Below are 22,878 nucleotides of genomic sequence, written 5' to 3'. Positions count from 1 at the left end.
ATATTCTCAGATAGCACATTCCACATCTTAACCACACTGAGTGAAATAACTTTTCCTCATAGCATTGTTACTTCTGTTGCCAATAGCCTTAATTCCGTGTGTTCTAGCTCTCACCAATGGGTGTAGTTCCTCGTTATCGATTCAGGCAGCACCGCACATGATTTTGAACATCTCCATCAACTCTATCCTTTAACTTTCACCAAGGAGAAAAGCTAACTAATTTATCCAGCTAAAGTTCTTCATCTCTGGAAATGCTCTTTTAAATACTTCTTGCATTCTGTCTTATGCCTTCCTATTTTTACCGAAGGATTTTTTTTTCAGAAATAGACATAACTGAGGCTGAGTCAGTATTTTATACAGGTTTATTTTCATGTATTTGAGGTTGTCCTATTTGTGCCTATATAGAAAGCCCAATAATCATTTCCTTTGTTTAATATTGATTTTGTCCTATATTTTATACTCTGAGGAAGGGTCACTGGACCCAAACTTTTAATTCTGCTTTTTCTTCACAGATGTTGCCAGATCTGATGAGTTTTTTTCCAACAATTTCTGTTTGTATTTCAGATATCCAGAATCCACAGTTCTTCTTTTTGCTATCTAACAATTTCAGTGTCAAAAGGTACACATAGAGAAACGTTGAACTTTAAATAAAATACACAATTAACAGCAGATGCTACTAAGCATAAATTGTCTTTCAGTCAGGATGGAGGTTGATTCTGTTTTCCAGACCTTTGATCAGTACTTGTTGTCCAAAGGAAGTTTCACTCATTGAAATTGTTACTTCATTTCAAGACTGTGAGCTGCTGCTGAAGGGACCACGGAATGCGGTGTTCAAAAAATGCCCTCAATTTCAGGAGTTTTGCCTACTGATGGTTCATCAGCATAAATCAACTGATGTGGGTTCCTGTGACAAGGCTCTGACTTTCAGATTATATCCTCTAGGCCCATTATCTTGGACATTTCAAGACCTCTGGCTGGGCAGTTTCATGCACACTGCATCATCAGGGCAGATTTCTTCAAGTGGCTTAACATTCCTCTCACTGTCAAACAAACCTTCTGATAATGTTTTAAACATCCACAAACTACCATCTGTCCTGCCACAACAATATGAAGAGGAGGAAAAGCAACACCTCAGCACTGATGAACAGATCCCTTCACTTGAACTAGCACTCACTGAGCGATTGGCTAAGATTGGAGTTGGGGATCACTGGGCACAATTGGAATGTGCTTAGACCATGATATCAGATGTTTTGTGGTGCAAAAGTTCTGAAGAAGAGTCACACTTGACTCAGAACATTTGTTCCATTTCTCTTGCCATAGATGCTGCCAGAGCTGCTGCGTTTCTCCAGCATTCGCTACGTTTGTTTCAAATACAAGGCTAAAAGATGCCTTGTATATAAGCTCATCCAGACAGCAAGGTTGGAATGCAATGTGGGAAAGTATGAGGTTTTGTACCTTGGTCAGAATCATAGAGAGTATTCTCTAAATTGGTGAAGGATTTGGAACTCCAAAGACAAAGAGACCTAGTTCAGGATTCTCTTAAGTTGAACATTCAGGTCCAGTTGGTAGTTCGGAAGGCAATACAATGTTAGCATTCATTTCAAGAGGACGAGAATACAAGAGCAGGGATGTACTCCTGAGGCTGTATGGAGACTCTGGTCAGACCACATCTGGAATATAGTGACCAATGTTTGATCCCGTATCTAAGGGAGGATGTGCTGACCTTGGACAAGGTTCAGGGGATGTTTACAAGAATAATCCTGGGAATGAAGGGCTCGTCGTAAGGGGAGCGGTTTAGGATTCTGGGATCTGATTGAAACATACAGGATAGTGAGAGACCCTTGATAGAATGAATGTGGAAAAGATATTTCCGCTCAGTGTGGAGACTAGGATCTAAGGGCATAGCATCAGATTGAACGAACAATCCTTTAGAGATGAGGTGAGGAGGGTTTCTTCAGCAAGGAGGTGGTGAATCAGTGCAACTCATTGCTGCAGAGGGCTGGGGAGGCCAATTTATTGAATGTGTTTAAGACAGAGAGCGATAGGTTCTTGGTTAGTGAGGGGATCATGGGTTAAGGGAAGGAGGCAGGAAGATGGGGTTGAGAAACATAACAGTCACAATGGGATGGCACAGCTGACTTGATTGGCCAAATGACTAAGTCTTCTCCGATATCCTCTGGTCTTATGGTCTGAGGGAGTTTCTCTCTATTTGGCACTACTTGTTAAAAAAAAATTTCAGACCTTGAGCATCTGCAGAACTTTCTTCTTAATGCACTCCAACACTCTGTGATCACTTTTGCTGTTCTCTTTCTTGTAGATGTCTTCAGCTTTATCATAGATGAACACCATCCCAAAACTTTTATCTTACTCTTTCTGAAGATCTGACTTTAATCATTAGGGGAATTGAGGGTGATAGGAAAAAGGCAGCAAAGTGGAGTTGTGGATTATCAGATCAGCCCTGATCTCATTGAACACTGGAGCAGACTGGCTGGGTTAAATAAGACCATAAGACATAGGAGTGGAAGTAAGGCCATTCAGCCCATCGAGTCCACTCCGCCATTCAATCATGGCTGATGGGCATTTCAACTCCACTTACCCGCATTCTCCCCGTAGCCCTTAATTCTTCGAGACAACAAGAATTTATCAATCTCTGCCTTGAAGACATTTAGCGTCCCGGCCTCCACTGCAGTCCGTGGCAATGAATTCCACAGGCCCACCACTCTCTGGCTGAAGAGATGTCTCCGCATTTCTGTTCTGAATTGACCCCCTCTAATTCTAAGGCTGTGTCCACGGGTCCTAGTCTCCTCGCCTAATGGCCTTTCTTTGGTCTTATCATTTCTGTTATTGTTACTATTGTTGCTGTATGCCCATTCTGCATCATCACTGCTCCAAGTCCAGATTTAAATGCATCCCTCTCTTGAAACTATAACACCTAAGCACTGCTGTGTTGTTGACAGCTGTTTTATACTTAATTGCATCAGTATACTTTTAAGATTTACCCATAACCACTTGCACCCAAATTCAATGTCTAAGGAGGCCAGGTGGAGTAATTGGTCTACACCACGTTACCTTCTGCAGAACTCAACTGCATATTCTTGTTGTTTCATACTCTCACTGTCATGTTTAATTGGTTTGAATTGAAACATCTTGGCAATATTTTTCTAGTCAATGGAAAGTAACAATACAGCAACACTGATGATGTAAAGGTCAGCTGCTGACTCACAGTGAGCCTGTCTTGTGTTATTGATGTCCATCTACTTCAGCCCTGTACGGTCTGACCAATGAGCCAGAAACTGACTCCAATATTGGACCTCTGCAACACCAGTTGGTGTCAACCTTTACAAATCCACTTCAACATTGGCTGGAACAACACAAAATCCTCTTGTTGTTGCAATGTGTCCAATCAAAGCTGTTACTTGTTGATGAGGTTCTGTTTTATCAATGTTTAACGCCACTCTACGATTGATACATCGAATTGAAGAAGCCTCCAGTGTCTCATGTTCAGGCATTGCTCCTTCAAATATGTTTTCTAATCAACAACCTGTTGAGAGATGCTATTACATGCCTCTGGAGCAGACTTGAACTCAGGATCATGGTTCAGAGGTAGGAACACTACCAGTGCATCCCAAGAGCCCATCGCTTCCCCAAAATATAGTTGATGGGTCTGCTGGAAGCCTACCCAGTGTGCAGATTGTGGTGTCAAACTGCAACAAAACCTGTTTTGTGACAAGCCTCCCCTTTCAGGAGCTGACGGTTTAACAAACTTCCGGGATCCGTGCAGCTGGACATGACTTAAACAAACTACATGCCCCAGCCCTCCAGCATGAATGTTACTCAAAGAGTTTACCTTTCAATTTTCAGCTGAACTCCCTCCTGACTTCTTTTTGCAACAGGGGAAGTAGTAGATGAGTGGTGTATTGTGTTGTTGGAGGAGTTCACAGAGATTGTTTTGAAGTGGTATCGGGCCTGGGAATAGAAAGGTCTAGAAGTGAAAAGGGCTTCATCACAAAACTTTAGCAGAAAGCTCTCATTGCGGTTTTTCTGAAGTTGCTGTATGACATGAAATGGAGCAGCAACAGCAAAACCAGGAAACTGTTCACAGAGGGAGGCTTAGTCCACCCAGGATCTTCAAAGCTATTTCTCCTCCTCACCCATCACCTGGCTCAGGTTTGGGAGGTGGTTTCCTTCAGTAAGGAGGTGCTGACTGAGCACTGCTGCCTCCTCAAACTAGATCTGCTACTGGAAAACACCATACAGCTGGCATTGCTAATGGCTGTGCGAGTCACAATTCTCCTCAATCCCTTTCCTGATGAAAGGTCCTGCCTGAAATGTGGACTCTCCTGCACCTCAGATGCTGCCTGACCAGCAGCTCTTTTCCAGCACCACACTTTTTGACTCTAAACTCCAACATCTGTAGCATCACCTTCTCCTCAATCCCTGTGTAAAAAACTTCACCCAGGTAGGAGTCAGCAACATCCCCAGCTTTCCTCACTTTAATGTGAATCTGTACCTCTGGGATGTAAGCAATGCCTGGTGCACTCAGACAGGGGGCTGTATGGTCTTACCTCTAATCAGTGAGGAGCAGGAGGAGTGAACATAGAGCCTGACCAGGGTAGCAGGCTCCCCAACAGGACAGAGTGCCTTCAACTGAACATATTCAGTTGTGCAGGTACCGCATCTAATGAAATGTGCCAAAACTGCAAAAGGTTTCATAACCTGAACATACTCAAACTATCATCTACTAGCTCTTTATGATTCTGCATGCATTCCTGAGGGTTTCTTTCAGTGTGACTTTATCACATCATATTTGAACCGTCACATCAAACTAGAGGCTGGTTGCTTAATGACAGTGATTACCTGCTGTCAATGTCCCCCTTTGCTCACCTGGTCACATGTCTTTACAACAGTGACCACTCTGCAACCATGCATGATGAAGCTGATCACTACTACTCAGACACAGCAATTGTGCTGTTTGATCACTCGAGAGCCCTCAGTATTTATTGGGGGATATTTTGTGAGTCATGGTGGTACTGCCATCTTCACAACCTGGCAATGTTGAAGCCATAGCTGTCAGTCATACCCTCGGAATGAAGAGGAGCCAGGGACATTATCACTGAGGCGAGTTGTTCATCATTGCTCCACATTTCTCTGATAGTCCTCAATGGCTGAACAAAATATCGGCGTTCTCTTAGCGAAACTCCAGAAATAAAGATACCACCAGCTAATCATTTTGTACTAACATTATCCAACACAATTTTCAAAACCACTTTCAATGTTCAACTTATCATCGTTGTGCTTCCCCTTAGCTTCTATTCTGTGAATACTTTTGCTTTGGCCTAGTGTTCCTACACTCCACTACCCAAGATCTGTGAGATAGTTTACAAAGGGGAAGACTGCAGAGGGCATGGCAGGGCACATTCAAGCAACCCTGAGCCTTGAGAGTCTAACTTTGTACTGCACCATGTTGGTCTGAGTGGCCTCAATCTGGGCTGGCTGACTGACAGTCAAAAGCAGGCGCAGTGGTGAAATGACATAGGTGGTGGCGTCCTGTGTGAGGATAATGGGCTTATGGCCCATGGGGCTAAACTGTCAGAGTCTGTCAGACCCTTTGAGCAGGTACATCTAGATGAAATCTTATGTAATATCTGGTTTCAGCTTCATGTAACAATCTCCAAATTATGCAAAAGGATTGACTTCACTGATGACAAAATCTTCTTCTGTCCTTTGCTCATCTATTTCGATTGCTTCCTAAATGTGTGCATGCACTTCCTTTTTCCTTCCCATTTATTTGTTTTTCTTCCCATACTTAATCACATCATACTAAAGGCCAGGCATACCGATCTCTTGAGCAGCTTGTATGTTTCTGCCCACCATTGCAGCACCCAGGAGGCCTTAAGGATTCTTCATTTTTTTCCCTGAAATTTGTCCCTTCAAGTCCTGGCATTTTCCTGCCTTTATGTACTACACTCACACTCTTCCTATTGGCTATGAGCTACATGACCATGGTTCCACCCATGTAACAAATCACATTAATTTTCAACCAAATTAGATTAGTTTCCAGGAGTACCTTCCACTCTGAAATCCATAACTCCAAACATAAGTGAGTCTCCGGCTGTCTTCCGTATTGTATTTGCATGTTTCAGCAAGTTGCTATCATACTGTATACATATTTCAACAGTATCTCGCATTCTTCTGTTGAACATATCTGCCAGTTATTTTGTTAACAGTTGGTAATACTGAGAGAACTTACTCAGCACTAGTCATATGGAGATCCCATCTCTAGCAATGCTCTTGATATGTCCAAGTGGAATAGACTCTGCCTGATTCTGCCTCACTTTCATGGATTCCAGTTTCTTGATAAGTTCTGTCATAAGCTTGTTCAAATCTCTTCCAGTTTTCTGCAGCATTCATTTGGTGGATTATGATAGCTAGGGGTTTCAGAGCACCCCCTGATGCCATTGTACACATGCTTTAGCCTTCATGTAACTTGCGAAGCCAAGCTGACTGGCCAGATGTGCAGCTATATAGTCATGATGTGCAGGAGCCAGTGTTGGATTGAGGTGGACATAGTTAAAACTCACACAACACCAGGTTATAGTCCAACAGCTTTATTTGGAAGCACTAGCTTTCAGAGCGCTGCCCCTTCATCAGGTACCAAATAAACCTGTTGTACTTCCAAATAAATGGACAGTGTGGAAATAGGCCCTTCGGCCTACCTGTTGGACTATAACCTGGTGTTGGGTGGTTTTTATCTTTGTCAGCTAAATAGTGACAGTCACTTTCAACAATTGCAATCCCCCTGTGTTAATATGTGTTTAAGCTGTCGGCATAGCCACGTGTTATTGGAAAAATAATTTATTAAGTATGCAACAGAAAGAACTTGCAGTAACTTCAGGATTGCGGGTTAAGTCTTTTAATTAGACCGTCCATGCCTGCACAGAGAATACGCATTCACTGACACTGTGATCCACTGGTCACTAGGTAATCCGGGTACAGCCAGCACATTAAATAAAAGAGAAAGTCAAATACTGCGGGTGGGGGAGGGGGAGGGGGAGCTGAAATGAGATGTGCAAGGCCAGCTTTTTGTAATGCTAAGGGGTTAGTGCCTGGAACGGACTGCCCAGGGAGGAGATGGAAACCGATATACACGCAGTGTCGAAGAGACATTTAGGCAGACACCCGAGCAGGCAGGGAGGAGAAGGATACGGACAATGTGCACCTTTAGAATGACATCCTGGTCAACACAGGCATAGTGGGCCGAAGGGCCTGTTCCTTCTGATGTCGGTGCAAATGGGGTGCAACAAGTAGTAGTAAATATTACAGTTTAGTGTATTTTCTTTCATTCTGTTGCGATTTCCCCTAACAAGTGCCTTTCTGAATAACGAACTCTGAGTAGTGAGCTTCTCACAAATACAGAATATTGAATGCACCAATGTTCCCGGCTCTGCGTTATCTTCCCCTCCAGTAATGAGCAAAATCCAATCATTCCCGTTTGGAAGCAGTTACTAACAGATTTTAAGATCCTTCAACATGGTCGAGCGGTTGACAATAAATGATACTCTGTAAAATATTGTCTTTGACTGTGTCGAAATCCAGACAATGAAAGATTGGGATGAAGAGGTACACAGGGTCACAGCGGACGGATAACCTGAAGGAATAAAAGCAGCTTTGACAAAGGGTCAGTTAGACTCGAAACGTCAGCGCTTTTCTCTCCTTACAGATGCTGCCATACCTGCTGAGATTTTCCAGCATTTTCCCTTTTGGTAACCTTAAGGAATATCTTACTGTCCACTCTCATCCGCCCGGTTTGTTACTTGGGTGTCCGCACGCTGATTCCCAGGACTCTGGTGCTCGAAACCTGAGACATGGAACCCTCGAACTCCCCCACCTGTTGTATTCCCTACCACCGCCTCATGATCAAATGTAACCTTTGTCAGTGCATTTTATATAAATGTTACTGAAACATCCTTCCCTCAGTTAAAAATCATTCAGGCAAGTATCCAGTTGGAGGGTTTCTCTGGTGAGATGCTCCTCTATCTCAATGAGAGCAGCCCCCGGGACACCTCCCAAATAATCTCCTCGCTGCCCCCAAACTGTGAGCTGACATTCCCAGACAGTTTGCAGAAAAAAATCCAACTGTGATTTCTGTGGCTTCCCGGTGGAACGACTGGGTTTGCACCTACAGGCACGCTCTCACAAAACTTACAAAATCTCCAAGTTCCTTTATCTTTTTTCTGTCCATTTATCGAATGTTGGACCGAGCGGACCCAGAAACCAAACCGGACCCAATGATGGGGCTCTCTCTCTCTCTGAACAACCACAACCACATCCACAGCTGCAGCAGGAAAATACAAGGCAGCCCTTTTTATTTTCGTTTCTGAAGTGCAGGTTTGGAGCGCGTTTTAATCATTTGTCCCCAACGAAATGTTTAACACGTTTCTATTGTGGCGCATTTGTGTCGCAAGATGTCAGTCGGCGTTAGACAACGACTGGCCGAACGGACTCAGACAGTGAGAGCCAGCGGATGGGGGCTGTTGGTGGGAGTTTGTGGGATTTTTCCCGGGATCTCTCTCCGCTAGTGCCGCCCTGAGTTGGAAGGTGCTGTCAGTCGGGAGGATAGGCAGAAGCTTCTCCCCAGCGACAGCCGGACCCCGGTCCTTGCACCCCCCGCCCCCCTCCCCCCGGTCACATCCCTGTCACCAATGGGTGACCACAGCGGACAGAATTCACCCAGAAATGACCAGCCACAGGGGCGCCCTGCAGCTGCTCCCCAAATCCCCTGCTCAGGTAGAGCCACCTGCGGTTACCCCCTCACCATCCCACTCCCCGCTGAGTGTCAAACCGACACAGGAGGGTGAGGTTCGGCCCATCTATTCCCCCCCACGCCCCCCCCCCCCCCCCCCGCAGGTGGCCTGGCCGAGCGAGCCCAGAGCCGGTCCGTGGGCTGGGCTGGGCTGGGGTGGGGTGAGGTGGGGTGAGGTGGGCTGGGCTGGGGTGGGGTGGGGTGAGGTGGGCTGGGCTGGGCTGGGCTGGGCTGGGGTGGGGTGGGGTGAGGTGGGCTGGGCTGGGCTGGGCTGGGCTGGGGTCGGGTGGGGTGGGCTGGGCTGGGGTGGGGTGAGGTGGGCTGGGCTGGGCTGGGCTGGGGTGAGGGAACCACAGGAGGACAGGAAGCTTTCTGCCTGCAGGCCCACGCCAGTGCAGGTAGTTTGGGGCAGAGGACAGGAGTATTTGGAAAGGGCGCGCTGAGAATCTAACAGTTCCGTTCAGGATGGTTTCAGCATTCCCCCCCCCCCCCCCCCCAGCACACAAACCCCCTGTCAGCTTGGCTCTCATTGTTATGTTTCAGTCCTATCCTTGAACTGTCTAGTCTATCCTTCCCTTAAACTGTTCTGGAATAGACCAGGGAGCCAGCCCTGTCAGAGTATGTAACCTTCCCTCAGATGAAGGCGGGTTGAAGCCAAGACTCTGAGAGAACTGGCTCCCGCCTCCCGCTGATGGATCTTGGGGAGCTGCCTGGGATTTCCCAACAGACGTTAATTCCCTCCCTGTTCGTGTTGTTTAATACAGGCCCCTCCCCGCCCAGCTGCCACCCAATGTCAGGCCGAGGGTCCTGCAATCCCTGGGCACGGTGCCCGGTGCCCGGTGCCAGCAGCAGCCCCCCGCTCGGTCTCCAGCACCTCTCCCACAGGCAGCTCCTTGTGCTGATGTTGGCTGGGGTTTGGGAGAGATTGGGGGTGGATTGTGTTAGAACATGCTCAGGGTCAGTGGGGGATATTGTGGAAGGTGCTGCCTGTGGGTTGTAAATGTACATAGAGAGAGAGAGAGAGAGGCGCCGTGAGTTAGCGACAGTTTCACAAACAGCCCGGAGTACCATCCCTGACTCTGCGTCTCTGTGTCTGTGTGTGTCTGTGTGTGTCTGTGTGTCTCAGGATTGGGAATGGAGAGGGAGAGAGAGTTCAGGGGGACGGGGGAGAGGAGCTGGGGTTAAACTGCGGCCGGATGCTGCGGTTTGGTAAGTTCACTTTTCAGGAGGAAACTTTTTTGTGACGTGTGATGGTGGTTGGTCAGTGCGTAAAGTCTCCCATCTCCAGCAACACGTGATAGAGGGAGGGAGGGAGGGAGGGAGAGAGAGAGAGGCAGTGAGGGAGAAGGACAGAGGGAAGCAGGCAGCAGCCAGGAGCTGAGCAGCTGAAGGTAGGCAGTGTTCCCTCCTCCCCATTCCCCTCTCCCCTCCCCAATCCCCTCTCCCCCTCCCCATTCCCCCCTCCCCCTCCCCAATCCCCTCTCCCCCTCCCCAATCCCCTCTCCCCTCCCCCTCTCGCCCTCCCCAATCCCCTCTCCCCCTCCCCATTCCCCTCTCCCCCTCCCCATTCCCCTCTCCCCCTCCCCAATCCCCTCTCCCCTCCCCCTCTCGCCCTCCCCAATCCCCTCTCCCCCTCCCCAATCCCCTCTCCCCCTCCCCATTCCCCTCTCCCCCCAGCTCTCTATGTTTGTGTGTGGGTCCCGCACCTTCACTGGAATCCAGGGACTCTCCACTCCAGTGGCGCCCAGCTCCTTCCTCGGGGGGAGACTCTGCCAACAAAGCCCAGAGTTTGTTCACATGCCCTCCCACCCTCCTCGCCCCCACCCTCCCACCCTCCTCGCCCCCAGCCTGGGGCACAGGTCGGGGGTCTCTGGATTACTGGGGCTGGAAAGCAGCCGCCTGGAGTGACATTCCCAAATGTTCGCAAACTTTCCCGAATCTGTTTGGGAGTTACCCCTCCCTCCTCCCAGGGGTGAGGGGGTGGGGTGGGGTGCAGAAAGCAGAGTTCCGGTGACCCCCCCCCCTCCCAGACCCCCTGAGAGCTCCCTGTACCTGGGCTATTCCCCGGGGGGTGGTGCCTGGGCAGTGCCAGTCCCGCTGTGGGTTCATCCTGTGCCCCTTTCTCTCTCTGACAGGGAGCGGACCGTGAGATGGACAGCCAGCCCCGGGGAAGCTCCCGAACCCCGGCCGGCCCAGGGCACCCCTGAGCACAGAGGGGCCTGTCCGGCAGTGGCAGTGGCAGTAGGCAGTGCTCATGGAGGAGAAGCAGAGCCCGGAGGCAGTGTTGCCTTACCCCGGGGAGAGCCCAGGCACAGACTGCTGTAGCACCGACTTACTGAAGGCTGTCTCTGACTCGATGGGACTCTACATGGATGACCTGCTGCCCCAAGCTGAGCTGGCAGTGACCAGTCTGGAACCCAAGCCTGGCACCGAGCCTCACAAAACCACCAGCATTGGCCCCAAAACTCTGGACAACCTGGACTTGACCTCAGTGCCCAGCCTTAGTGAGACGCCGGCAGCGTCCCCCTGGGTGAACTGCCAGCTGGCTTTGGGTGGCACCAACTCGGACCGGGCTAGCGTGGGCGGCAGGCCGGCAGCTGGCTCCTGGCCCCTGGGCACTGACCGGGCATTGGCCCCTGATGCCAGGCTGCGGCGGGGCTGCCCTGGGGAAGCTCCTGGAGGGGCAGGGGGTAGTCTAAAGGCGGACGTGTGTCCGGACCGAGAGCCCCAGCCTCGGGGACAGCTCTCCCCCCTCAACATCTTCCGCTTCCCCTTCCTGCCCCTGAACCCCATCTACCTGGCAGCCCGGACCCACCAGCTGCTGACCGCTGAGGACTCTGACCATGCCCCCTACATCCCGGACATCTCCAACTCATACCCGGCCTTCAGTGAGGCCACTCCGCCCATCTCCACCAGCCCCAAAGGGGAAGCCCCTCAGGGCCCAGTGGGCATGAGCCCGGAGCCTGGCACCACCTTCAGCTACCTGCCCCCTGGTTACCCTCCTTACCCGGAGTACACGGCCCCTTCCCCCCCCCAGCAGCAGCCCCGGGTGCCCCCCCGAGCCGAGCCCCCCCTGGACGATGCGGTGATGTTTAAGACCGAGCCGCTGGATTCCTACAGCCTCTCCCCGCCGGAGGCTGCTCTCAGCTGTAACTTCCTGCTCCAGGATGAGAGCATGCCATCCACCTCAGCAGCTCCTGTCAGCTGGTACCAGCCCATCACATACCTGGGCTACCAGGGGACCACCAAACCCATCACCGGCACCTACTCGCAAGCGTACTCCCAGTACAGCGGCTTGATCAGGTAAGGAGCTCCGACTTCACACCTGAGAGATCGCGGTGGGGCTGTTTACCTGTCACTGTCTGTACTTTGTTACCAATGAGACCGAGCGGCTCTGCTCCGTTCCCAGTAAACCCTCACATTCCTGCTGAGCACATGTTTACAAATAATCCGGGCAGAACTTGCCTGAGGTTGAGAGAAATGCAGATAGACCTGAACGGACCGGTCAGTGGGTGCTCACTCACACAGAGCTGGGAGGCACGGTGAAACTTGACAGGATTTTGGAAATGTGAACCTTCCGGAGCCGGCCGGTGCTGTTGCCTGAGTTTGGTGAACTGTCACTGACTGGAGCTGAATATTGGGACAGAGCAGGAAAACGGCTCCTTCTTCCGGACTGATTCCTGACTCTAACCCCACTGCTGCAGAGCAATAACATACCGTGTTCCCCTGGTCCCTCAGATACCATTTGTTTCTGCCTGTTAACAATGTTTGGATTCTATCCACGATAATTTTAAACACAGGCTTGTACGCAGTAGTAAGATACACTGGATCAGTGAATACATGATCAGGATTGTCGAAATTGAAATGTTTCCATCAACACTTCATCTTTATATTTTAGTTTCGTTCACGTCTTGCATTTGGGATAAAATGGAAAAGAGAAGCCTTTCCATTTCGATTTTGTCTGATTAATAAAGTTAGACATGGAAAGTGTTGAGCAAGGGGAACAATGTAAACCCGAGCCTGGCACACAGTTCTGAGACATCCCTGTTATTTCACGGGAATAACAAAAAGCCAGCTGTAAGTTTAACACTGCCTGCATGAAGTTGATTTAATTTGTCAGTTAAAAAATAGATTTCAGTTTAATAATAATCAACTTTAGAATTATAGAGTCATAGAGTCGTAGAGATGTACACACAGAAACAGACCCTTCGGTCCTACTGGTCCATGCCGACCAGATATCCCAACCCAATCTAGTTCCACCTGCCAGCACCCGGCCCATATCCCTCCAAACCCTTCCTATCCATATACCCATCCAAATTCCTCTTAAAAGAAGACTATGAACTCATGTCTCTGTGCACATGGGCGATTGTTTTCTCTCTCTCCTCTCTCCAGGGCCTGGAATTATACTGGATTTACAGGATAACTGACACTTTCCCACAATTCTTTGCAAATAAGACTAGGTAAAGTGTAATGGGAGAAAGAAGCAACATATTTTATTATTTCTGATTTTAGAACTCCAACCCTTTATAAATGTGTTATTGGGAAATTATGTTGAAGCAATCAAGTGAACTTGAAAGAGAGACTAGGACTGGAGTGCACAGCCACACAGTGAAGGGGTCACATTTGAACTGAGACAAGGAAGAATCTCTTCAACAAGAGGATGGTTAATCTGTGCAATTTATGGCTGTGGATCTCAATTCATTGAGTGTCTTTAAGAAAGAGATAGATAGGTTCTTTATTCATAAGAGGATCAAGGGTTACAGGGAGAAGGCAGGATAATGGGGTAAGAAACATATCAGCCATGATCAAATAGACTCGATGGGCCGAATGGTTTAATTCTGCTCCTATAGCTTACGAACTTGTCAGCTTATAAGAAGACCTGTCAATAATTATGAATGAACCACAGAGTAATATTCCTTAAGTATGATTGCACACATTGGCAGAGGTGAAGATTATAATCCTGAGCGATGGTGAGTGTTGGAATGAGAGTGATTTGGATTGCTGTATCATCAGAATAAGCACGGGTGCTGCAGTGTGTCTGTCATAATGGATCAAGTAAAACTAAAGACAAAGGGTCAGAACAAGTCTTACTGCAAAACATACCTACTCCATTAAAACCAACAATCTGGGCATGGTGCAGAAGCACTGCTTGAGAATGTTGAAACAGAACAGGGAATCTGTGACCGAGGTGTGCAGTTGGCAGAGAGAACACTGCAGTGCAAGTGAGCCACCTGCAATGTGTGGGCAGTGGCAGTTCACTGTTACTGCTCCTCACTTTAACGGCACAAATGCTCAAAGATCAGTAAGGCAGCTCAGATCAGGAATTTTGCCCCTTTGAAGAGGAACTGTAGCTCCCTTACATACATCATAAATAGACCTGCAGCAAGAACAAATAACAGAGCAATCTCTGCAGACAGGAGGACCAGAGTAATAGAGTCTTTTGGCAGATTTCTGTAACTTGGTATGAACTTATAATCACAACAGTTAGTTGTTTCTTTCTTATGCTGTATAACACATGGGTTTGTTTGTGTTTTATACACGTGTTTTATTTTCTGCATGATGAATAAATAACAGATTCCAAGATAGAATCTACTTTGAATTAAAATCAAATCTGCAGTGCTAAAGGCACACATTTTTCATATGTTTTGCTGTTATAATTATTCTTTGTGATGTGAAATTCCTCACCCTAGTTTAGATGTGCCACTGTATTAAATATTATCTAGGCTGTCACACCAGTAGTTAATACATTGAACAACGAAGGATTACCATCAATATTGTAGGCACAATTGTCAAATATTCACATCTCATAGAGGAAATGTACCTTGACCTGAGAATGATTGATCCATGTGATCTGAGATCTGTAGACATTTATAAGTTTTTAGAGTAGTTCCATTTTGCTGCCTAATTCTACCCTACATCTATCAATGCACTTGACAGTTTGGACTGTACAGTGTCTTTAGCAACACCGAGAACAGTCAAAAAGGACTGAATGCATTGATGGCTAGTGTGAATGGTCTTTCCATTAGTTTGCAGCTGGTATTGCCATATGCTGTTTGGCAGATGACACTGTAAACAGCTGTTATTATATAACAGCTTTTGTGATGACAATGTAGAGCCTAAAAGTGAGTCCACAATACTACCTTGCAGTTTAAGGAAGCAAATAACTTCTTAGAATGGCATGTTTCTCAGTAAGTAAGATATTAAACCAGGAATAGTTTAGTTCGAATGACCATATGAATCATCATGGACAGCCATCATTTGCTATATAAATTCTTCCCTTATTTACGCATCAAGTCTGCTACTATTTTCTCACCCGAGCCCAGTGCTTTATTGGTGCCTCACTGTGTGCTGTTTTTCTCATTATCATTAACATCTCGTCTTTTTACCTGTGCTGGATCCAGAATCAATTAGAGTGTTGCCAATAACCACCAAAGCAGGGTGCTTCTTGGATGTAGCTATAATTGCTTACATTCTCCTTTGTTTATAAAACAAGATAATATATTGTCAATCAATGAAAACACTCATTCAACCTGTTTATTAACTTTGCTGTTCTGAAATTAAGAGCTGAGGCTTATTGACAACACTTTGTGTTGTTGTATATAACCGATTGATACAAATTCTTTCCTGAACCATGTCATATAACCTTAGGATGTCTGATTAAACAATTTAATTTAATTTATTATAAATACTTTGAGCTGTTCCAGTCTCTATAGCTTCAATTCATTTTTACTCGTAGCTAAAAAGAATATTTTTTTCCTGATCCATCATGGGTATCCACCACTTCTACATTGTGCTCTCCTGGTGTGAGAGTTTTGGCTTAAAGCATTGGAGTTGTGAGATTACAGGCGTGGTGACTTGACTGTGGAAAATGATTTGACATTTTGAAATTTTCCAAATGTGATAATAGGTTTTATGTCCCTATTTTACAATATTATTCATGTTTTACTCTTTTAAATCCTTTGGTTCTACTTCTGGTCCACTGACAAGTTCTTCTGATTGGAGAAGGCAGAATTGTCAGTAGCATTTTCAATGTTGCCATCTTCTTTGTATTATTAAGAATGTTTTGTTTGCTATCAATAAGTTGCAAATGGCAGTTTCTGTTTTAGCACATTCAAAGCCTCCTGATCGAAACCGGTACTGCTGCTTTTGTTCATGTATCATTTCCACCAATTTTCTACATTCCACAGCTATGCCTTTTGACTTTTCAAACTGACTCTGGTTAATACAATTTCAGTTACTTTACTCTCCTTCATGGCTTACAGTCTGATTTTACTCTGGGTTAAGATACAAGGAGAGGTGTCTTGTTTATCTTGGCCTGAATGGGAGCCAGCCTGACACTGTGGGCACTATTCTGAAACATACACCAACTGATTAATCAACTGAACTAATAATAATTCCCTCTTAGCTAATTTAAACATGTGCAATAAGCATTGGTCACAATTGATTGCTTACATTGTAGTCTCATTTTAACTTTAAGAGTGTACCTTACTCTGGTAATTTATTTTGTGGAATTGTTAAAAGTTCAAGGTAGAACCACTTATTCTGACTTTTAAAAAAAAGTGGAAGATTAGATTACAATATTGAATCAAATTGTATTTTTTATATAATGTTAGTGCAGATAACGTAGTACAATAGATTAAATTACTTGGTTTTTTTGTTGGATAGTAGTCCCAAATGTTTGGAAAATTTCAGTCTAATTCAAAATGAACAAGAATTTAAAGTGAAACGCTACCTGATAGTTCAGCCAAAGACCCTCAAATTGCAACTTTACTGAGAGAGACCACAAAGCTATTCAATAAAAGTGTTGAGAAAATTAACTTGGAGCTAAGTGGTCCCACTAGATTAGCACGGACTATCATTTGAGTACATTTGGATTAATGAGACAATAGTCTGTCTCTCCACTGGTTAGATGAAGCAATGTTACTTTACATCGCAGTCCCAGAAAAGTATCTATTCATGACAGATACAGTCATTTTAGCGCTAAATTGTCTACCACATGTAAAGTGACTATTACAAATTGAAAGGTGACAGTGATGGAGTATGGGACACTGTTTTGATGTTAAGGATAAGAAATTATTGTGTCTAATCATCAGAAGATTTCTGTTACACTCGTTACTGATAGCAAGTGGCCTGATTGTTCGACTCCATAGTTGAGAGTGTGGTGCTGGAAGAGCTCAGCTGGCCAGGCAGCATCTGAGGAGCAGGAAAATCGACATTTCAGGCAGGAACTCAGGAATGAGGCTTGTGGGCCAAGGGGGCTGAAGGATAAATTGGAGGGTTGGATGGGGCTGCGGGGAAGGTAGCTGGGAATGTGAAAGGCAGATGAAGGTGTGGGTGAAGGTGATAGGTCAGAGAGGGGGGTGGAACAGACAGGTGGGAAGGAAGATGGACAGGTCAGGGGGGCAGTGCCAAGTTGGAAGGTTGGAACTGGATAAGGTCGGAGAGAGGAAGTGAGGAATTTTCTCCAGCCCTCACTTTCTTCTTGTTCAACCCTGAACCAAAGTCTTCTCAAATGTGTGGCATCACTCCCTTTTGACCTCAGCAACCAACTTTCCAAACACTTCTAGAAACTCAACAGAACCTGTAGAGATTACCCAACACTAAACAGCAAGTATTAATAGTTCTTTTATATAATACTGACCAGAGTGTGTTGAGGAGGAATGATGGCTGCAAAGCTGCTGTTAGGACATGTCCTGTCAGGTGGGGTTCTGTTGTGTCCTGCTGTGGGAAACTTAGGAGCAGGAGAATAAACAGACATAAGAGGGAGGAGAAGAAGGCAGGGCCATGCATGATTACTTCATTTGATGATGGTTCCTATGGACACAAGGCCAAATCCTCAATTGTACCACAGACTAACAACTCACCATTTCATAATCCACTTAACTGCAGTGTTCAAATAAAAACCACAACAAAACAACCATTCTTGCTTGATGTGGGAGCTTAGGAATGTAACAGACCTTCCTGACTCTTACACTTACAATAAGTGTGTCCAGCTGCAGCTCTTGTTTGACCGCATGACGGCCCTGGAGCTGCAGATGGACTCACTGTGGAGCATCCGTGATGCTGAGGAGGTCGTGGATAGCACGTTTAGTGAACTGGTCACACGCAGGTTAGAATTGCTGAGAGAGAAAGGGAATGAGTGACCAAAAGGCAGAGAAAGAGTAGGAAGGCAGTGCAGGTGTCCCTGTGGTCATCTCCCTCCAAAACAGGTATACAGGTATAATGTTGGGGGAGATGGCTCACCAGGGGAGGGCAGCATTTGCCAAGATCATGGCACCGTGGTGGGCACTGCTGTTCAGAAAGGTGGGAAAAAGACTCATAGGGCCATAGTCACAGGGGATTCTATCGTGAGGGGAGTAGATAGGCGGTTCTGTGGCTGAAAACAGGGCTCCCGGATGGTATGTTGCCTCCCAGTTGCTCGGTTAGGAATGTCACCAATCGGCTGCAGAGCATTCTAAAAGGGGAGGGTGATCAGCCAGTCGTCTTGGTGCATACAGGCACCAACGATATAAGTAGAAAACAAGGTGAGGTCCTGAAAGAAGAATTCAGGGAGCTAGGAGAGAAGTTAAAGAGGAGGACTTCAAAGGTAGTGATCTCGGGATTACTACCAGTGCCACGTGCTAGCCAGCGTAGAAATGAAAAAATAGGCAGGATGAACAGGTGGCTTGAGGGATGGCAGAGGAGGGAGGGGTTCAGATTTGTTGGGACATTGGGACCGGTTCTGGGGAAGGTGGGACTATTACAAAATGGACAGTCTACATCTAAACCAGACTGGAATCAATGTCCTTGGTGGAGTTTTTGCTACTGCTGTTGGGGAGGTTGTAAACTAATGTGGTAGGGGACTGGGAACCAGAAGAGAAAACAAGTAGACAGCGAGGTGGAGACTGGAGAATGTAAGAATCATGAAGATACCATTAATAAAGGGAAGAGTAGGCAGAGAGCAAATGAGCACAAAACACTTGTGGCCTGAAATGCATCTACTTTACTGCAAGGAGTATAGGGGGAAAGGCAGATACACTTAGGGCTTGGATTGGTGCCTGGGAGTATGATGTTATTGCAATCACAAAGACTTGGTTGAAAGAAGGGCATGATGATTGGCAATTAAGTGTTCCAGGATATAAACACTTCAGACAGGACAGGGAGGGAAATAAAAGGTGGGGGGGCGGGGAGGGGAGGGGTGTGGAGTGGCATTGCTGGTCAAGGACGATATCATGGCTCTGCTAAAGGAGCACACTATGGAGGGCTTGAGTAGTGAGGCATTATGGGTGGAGTTGAGAAATAAGAAGGGTGCAGTTACATTATTGGGGCCGAATTACAGACCTCTCAACAGTGAGCGCGAGGTAGAAGAACAAATAGGTAAACAGATTATGGAAAGATGTAGAGGCAATAGATTAGATTAGATTACTTACAGTGTGGAAACAGGCCCTGCGGCCCAACAAGTCCACACCGACCCGCCTAAGCGCAACGCACCCATACCCCTACATTTACCCCTTACCTAACACTACAGGCAATTTAGCATGGCCAATTCACCTGACCCGCACATCTTTGGACTGTGGGAGGAAACCGGAGCACCCGGAGGAAACCCACGCAGACACGGGGAGAATGTGCAAACTTCACACAGTCAGTCGCCTGAGTCGGGAATTGAACCCGGGTCTCAGGCGCTGTGAGGCAGCAGTGCTAACCACTGAGCCACCGTGCCACCCATGAGGGTGGTGGTATTGGGAGATTTTAATTTTCCCAACATTGACTGGGATACAGCTAGTGTCAGAGGTCTGGATGGAGTAGAATTTGTAAGAAGCGTCCAGGAGAATTTTCCAGAGCAGTATGTCAGTAGCCCGATGAGGGAAGGGGCCATATTGGACCTGGTACTGGGGAACGAGCCAAGACAGGTGGTAAAAGTTGCGGTGGGGGATTTCTTTGGAAATAGTGACCACAATTCTGTAAGTTTTGGAATACTCGTAGATAAAGAAGAGAGTGGTCCTAAGGGAAGAGTACTAAACTGGGGCAAAGCCAATTATATCAAAATTAGGCAGGAGCTGGGAAATGTGGATTAGACACAGCTATTTGAAGGGAAGTCCACATTTGAGATTTGGGAGGCTTTCAAAGATAGTGCAGGATAGGCACGTCCCATTGAAGGCAAAAGGATAGGAAGGGCAAGATTTGTGAACCGTGGATGACAGGAGAAATTATATGACTAGCCGAAAGGAAAAGGGAAGCATACATAAGACCAAGGAAGCTAAAAACAGAACAGGCCCTGGAGGAATATTGGAAAAATAGGACAAGTCTTAAACAAGGAATCAACTGGGTTAAAAGGGATCATGAAATAGCTTTAGCGAGCAGAATTAAGGAAAATCTCAAAGCATTTTATTCTTATAGAAGAAGCAAGCAGGTAACTAGAGAAAGGATTGGTCCACTAAAGGATAATGAAGGAAGTCTGTGTGTCGAACCTGAAAGAATGGGTAAGATTCTGAATGATTAGTTTGCATCAGTGTTTACTGAGGAGAGGAACATGATGAATCTTGAGATTCGAGATAGAAGTTTGTAAAGTCTGGATCACATTGACATAAGTAGGGAAGATGTGTTGGGTATGTATTATTAAGGTGGACAAATCCCCAGGACCGGATGGGATCTATCCCAGGTTGCTGAGGGAGGCAAGAGAGGAAATAGCTGGGGCCCTGACAGGTATCTTTGTGGCATTTTTAAATACAGGTGAGGTCTTCAAAGTTTGGGAGAAGATTGGTAGCTTGGTTTTGTTCGCCGAACTGGGAATTTGTGTTGCAGACATTTTCCCCCCTGTCTAGGTGACATCCTCAGTGCTTGGGAGCCTCCTGTGAAGCGCTTCTGTGATGTTTCCTTAGGCATTTATAGTGATTTGTATCTGCCGCTTCCGGCTGTCAGTTCCAGCTGTCCGCTGCAGTGGCCAGTATATTGGGTCCAGGTCGATGTACTTATTGATTGAATCTGTGGATGAGTGCCATGCCTCTAGGAATTCCTCGGCTGTTCTCTGTTTGGCTTGTCCTGTAATAGTAGTGTTGTCCCAGTCGAACTCATGTTGCTTGTCATCTGCGTGTGCGGCTACTAGGGATAGCTGGTCGTGTCGTTTCGTGGCTAGTTGGTGTTCATGGATGCGGGTTGTTAGCTGTCTTCCTGTTTGTCCTATGTAGCGTTTTGCGCAGTCCTTGCATGGGATTTTGTACACTACATTGGTTTTGCTCATGCTGGGTATCGGGTCCTTCGTCCTGGTGAGTTGTTGTCTGAGAGTGGCTGTTGGTTTGTGTGCTGTTATGGATCCTAGTGGTCACAGTAGTCTGGCTGTCAGTTCAGAAATGCTCCTGATGTATGGTAGTGTGGCTAGTCCTTTGGGTTGTGGCGTGTCCTCGTTCCGTTGTCTTTCCCTTAGGCATCTGTTGATGAAATTACAGGGTATCCGTTTTTGACGAATACTTTGTATCGGTGTTCTTCTTCCTCTTTTTGCAGTTCTGGTGTACTGCAGTGTGTTGTGGTCCTTTTGAACAGTGTCTTGATGCAACTTCTTCTTGTGTTGCATCAAAAGAAGTTGCATCAAGACACTATTCAAAAGGGCCACAACACACTGCAGTACACCAGAACTGCAAAAAGAGGAAGAAGAACACCGATACAAAGTATTCGTCAAAAACGGATACCCTGTAATTTCATCAACAGATGCCTAAGGGAAAGACAACGGAACGAGGACACGCCACAACCCAAAGGACTAGCCACACTACCATACATCAGGAGCATTTCTGAACTGACAGCCAGACTACTGTGACCACTAGGATCCATAACAGCACACAAACCAACAGCCACTCTCAGACAACAACTCACCAGGACGAAGGACCCGATACCCAGCATGAGCAAAACCAATGTAGTGTACAAAATCCCATGCAAGGACTGCGCAAAACGCTACATAGGACAAACAGGAAGACAGCTAACAACCCGCATCCATGAACACCAACTAGCCACGAAACGACACGACCAGCTATCCCTAGTAGCCGCACACGCAGATGACAAGCAACATGAGTTCGACTGGGACAACACTACTATTACAGGACAAGCCAAACAGAGAACAGCCGAGGAATTCCTAGAGGCATGGCACTCATCCACAGATTCAATCAATAAGTACATCGACCTGGACCCAATATACTGGCCACTGCAGCGGACAGCTGGAACTGACAGCCGGAAGCGGCAGATACAAATCACTATAAATGCCTAAGGAAACATCACAGAAGCGCTTCACAGGAGGCTCCCAAGCACTGAGGATGTCACCTAGACAGGGGAGAAAATGTCTGCAACACAAATTCCCAGTTCGGCGAAGAGAACCACAACAGATGAGGTGCCAGAGGACTGGAGGGTTGCTCATGTTGTCTCCCTGTACAAGGAGGGTAATAGGGATATTCCGGGTAACTACAGACCAGTGAGACTGATGTCAGTGGTGGGAAAGTTGCTGGAGAAGGTACTGAGAGATAGGATCTATTTATATTTGGAAAGGAATGAGCTTATTGGTGATGGGCAACATGGTTTTGTGGGGGGGAGATCGTGCCTTATCAACTTGATAGAGTTCTTCGAGGAAGTGACACAGTTGTTAGATGAAGGAAGGGCTGTTGATGTCATATGCATGGACTTTAGTAAGGCGTTTGATAAGGTTGCCCATGGTAGACTAATGGAGAAAGTGAAGTCACATGGTGAGCAGGGTGTTCTAGCTAGGTGGATAAAGAACTGGTTGAGCAACAGGAGACAGAGAGTAATAGTTGAAGGGAGTTTCTCGAAATGGAGAAAGGTGACAAGTGGGTGTTCCACAGGGGTCAGTGTTGGGGCCACTGTTGTTTGTAATATACATAAATGATCTGGAAGAGGGCACTGTTGGTATGATCAGCAAGTTTGCAGATGTCACAAAGATTGGTGGAGTAGCAGAAAGCACAAGGGACTGTCAGAGGATACAGTAGGATATAGATAGACTGGAGAGTTGGGTGGAAAGTGGCAGATGGCTTTCAATCCAGACAAATGTGATGTGATGCATTTAGGCAAGACTAATTCTAGAGCGAATTATACAATGAATA

At 46.6% G+C, this 22,878-nt stretch overlaps 1 protein-coding gene across 2 annotated transcripts in view; it reads left to right on the top strand.

Moving 5' to 3' along the window:
- The first annotated feature begins 10,143 nt into the window (after positions 1–10,143).
- Positions 10,144–22,878, top strand: part of LOC132816333 (progesterone receptor-like) — a 335,587-nt gene continuing 322,852 nt past the window's right edge. For both annotated transcript variants that reach the window (XM_060825767.1, XM_060825766.1), the window contains exons 1-2: positions 10,144–10,194; positions 10,939–12,106. In XM_060825767.1, coding sequence (XP_060681750.1) covers positions 11,058–12,106 — 1,049 coding nt within the window. In that variant the 5' untranslated portion in view covers positions 10,144–10,194; positions 10,939–11,057. The remainder of the gene's footprint in view (positions 10,195–10,938; positions 12,107–22,878) is intronic.

The sequence above is a fragment of the Hemiscyllium ocellatum genome, chromosome 6, assembly GCF_020745735.1.
Source record: "Hemiscyllium ocellatum isolate sHemOce1 chromosome 6, sHemOce1.pat.X.cur, whole genome shotgun sequence".
In the NCBI taxonomy this organism is placed as follows: Eukaryota; Metazoa; Chordata; class Chondrichthyes; order Orectolobiformes; family Hemiscylliidae; genus Hemiscyllium; species Hemiscyllium ocellatum.
The sequence above is the reverse complement of the archived record's forward strand: the minus strand, read 5'-3'. Positions and strand labels throughout refer to the sequence as shown.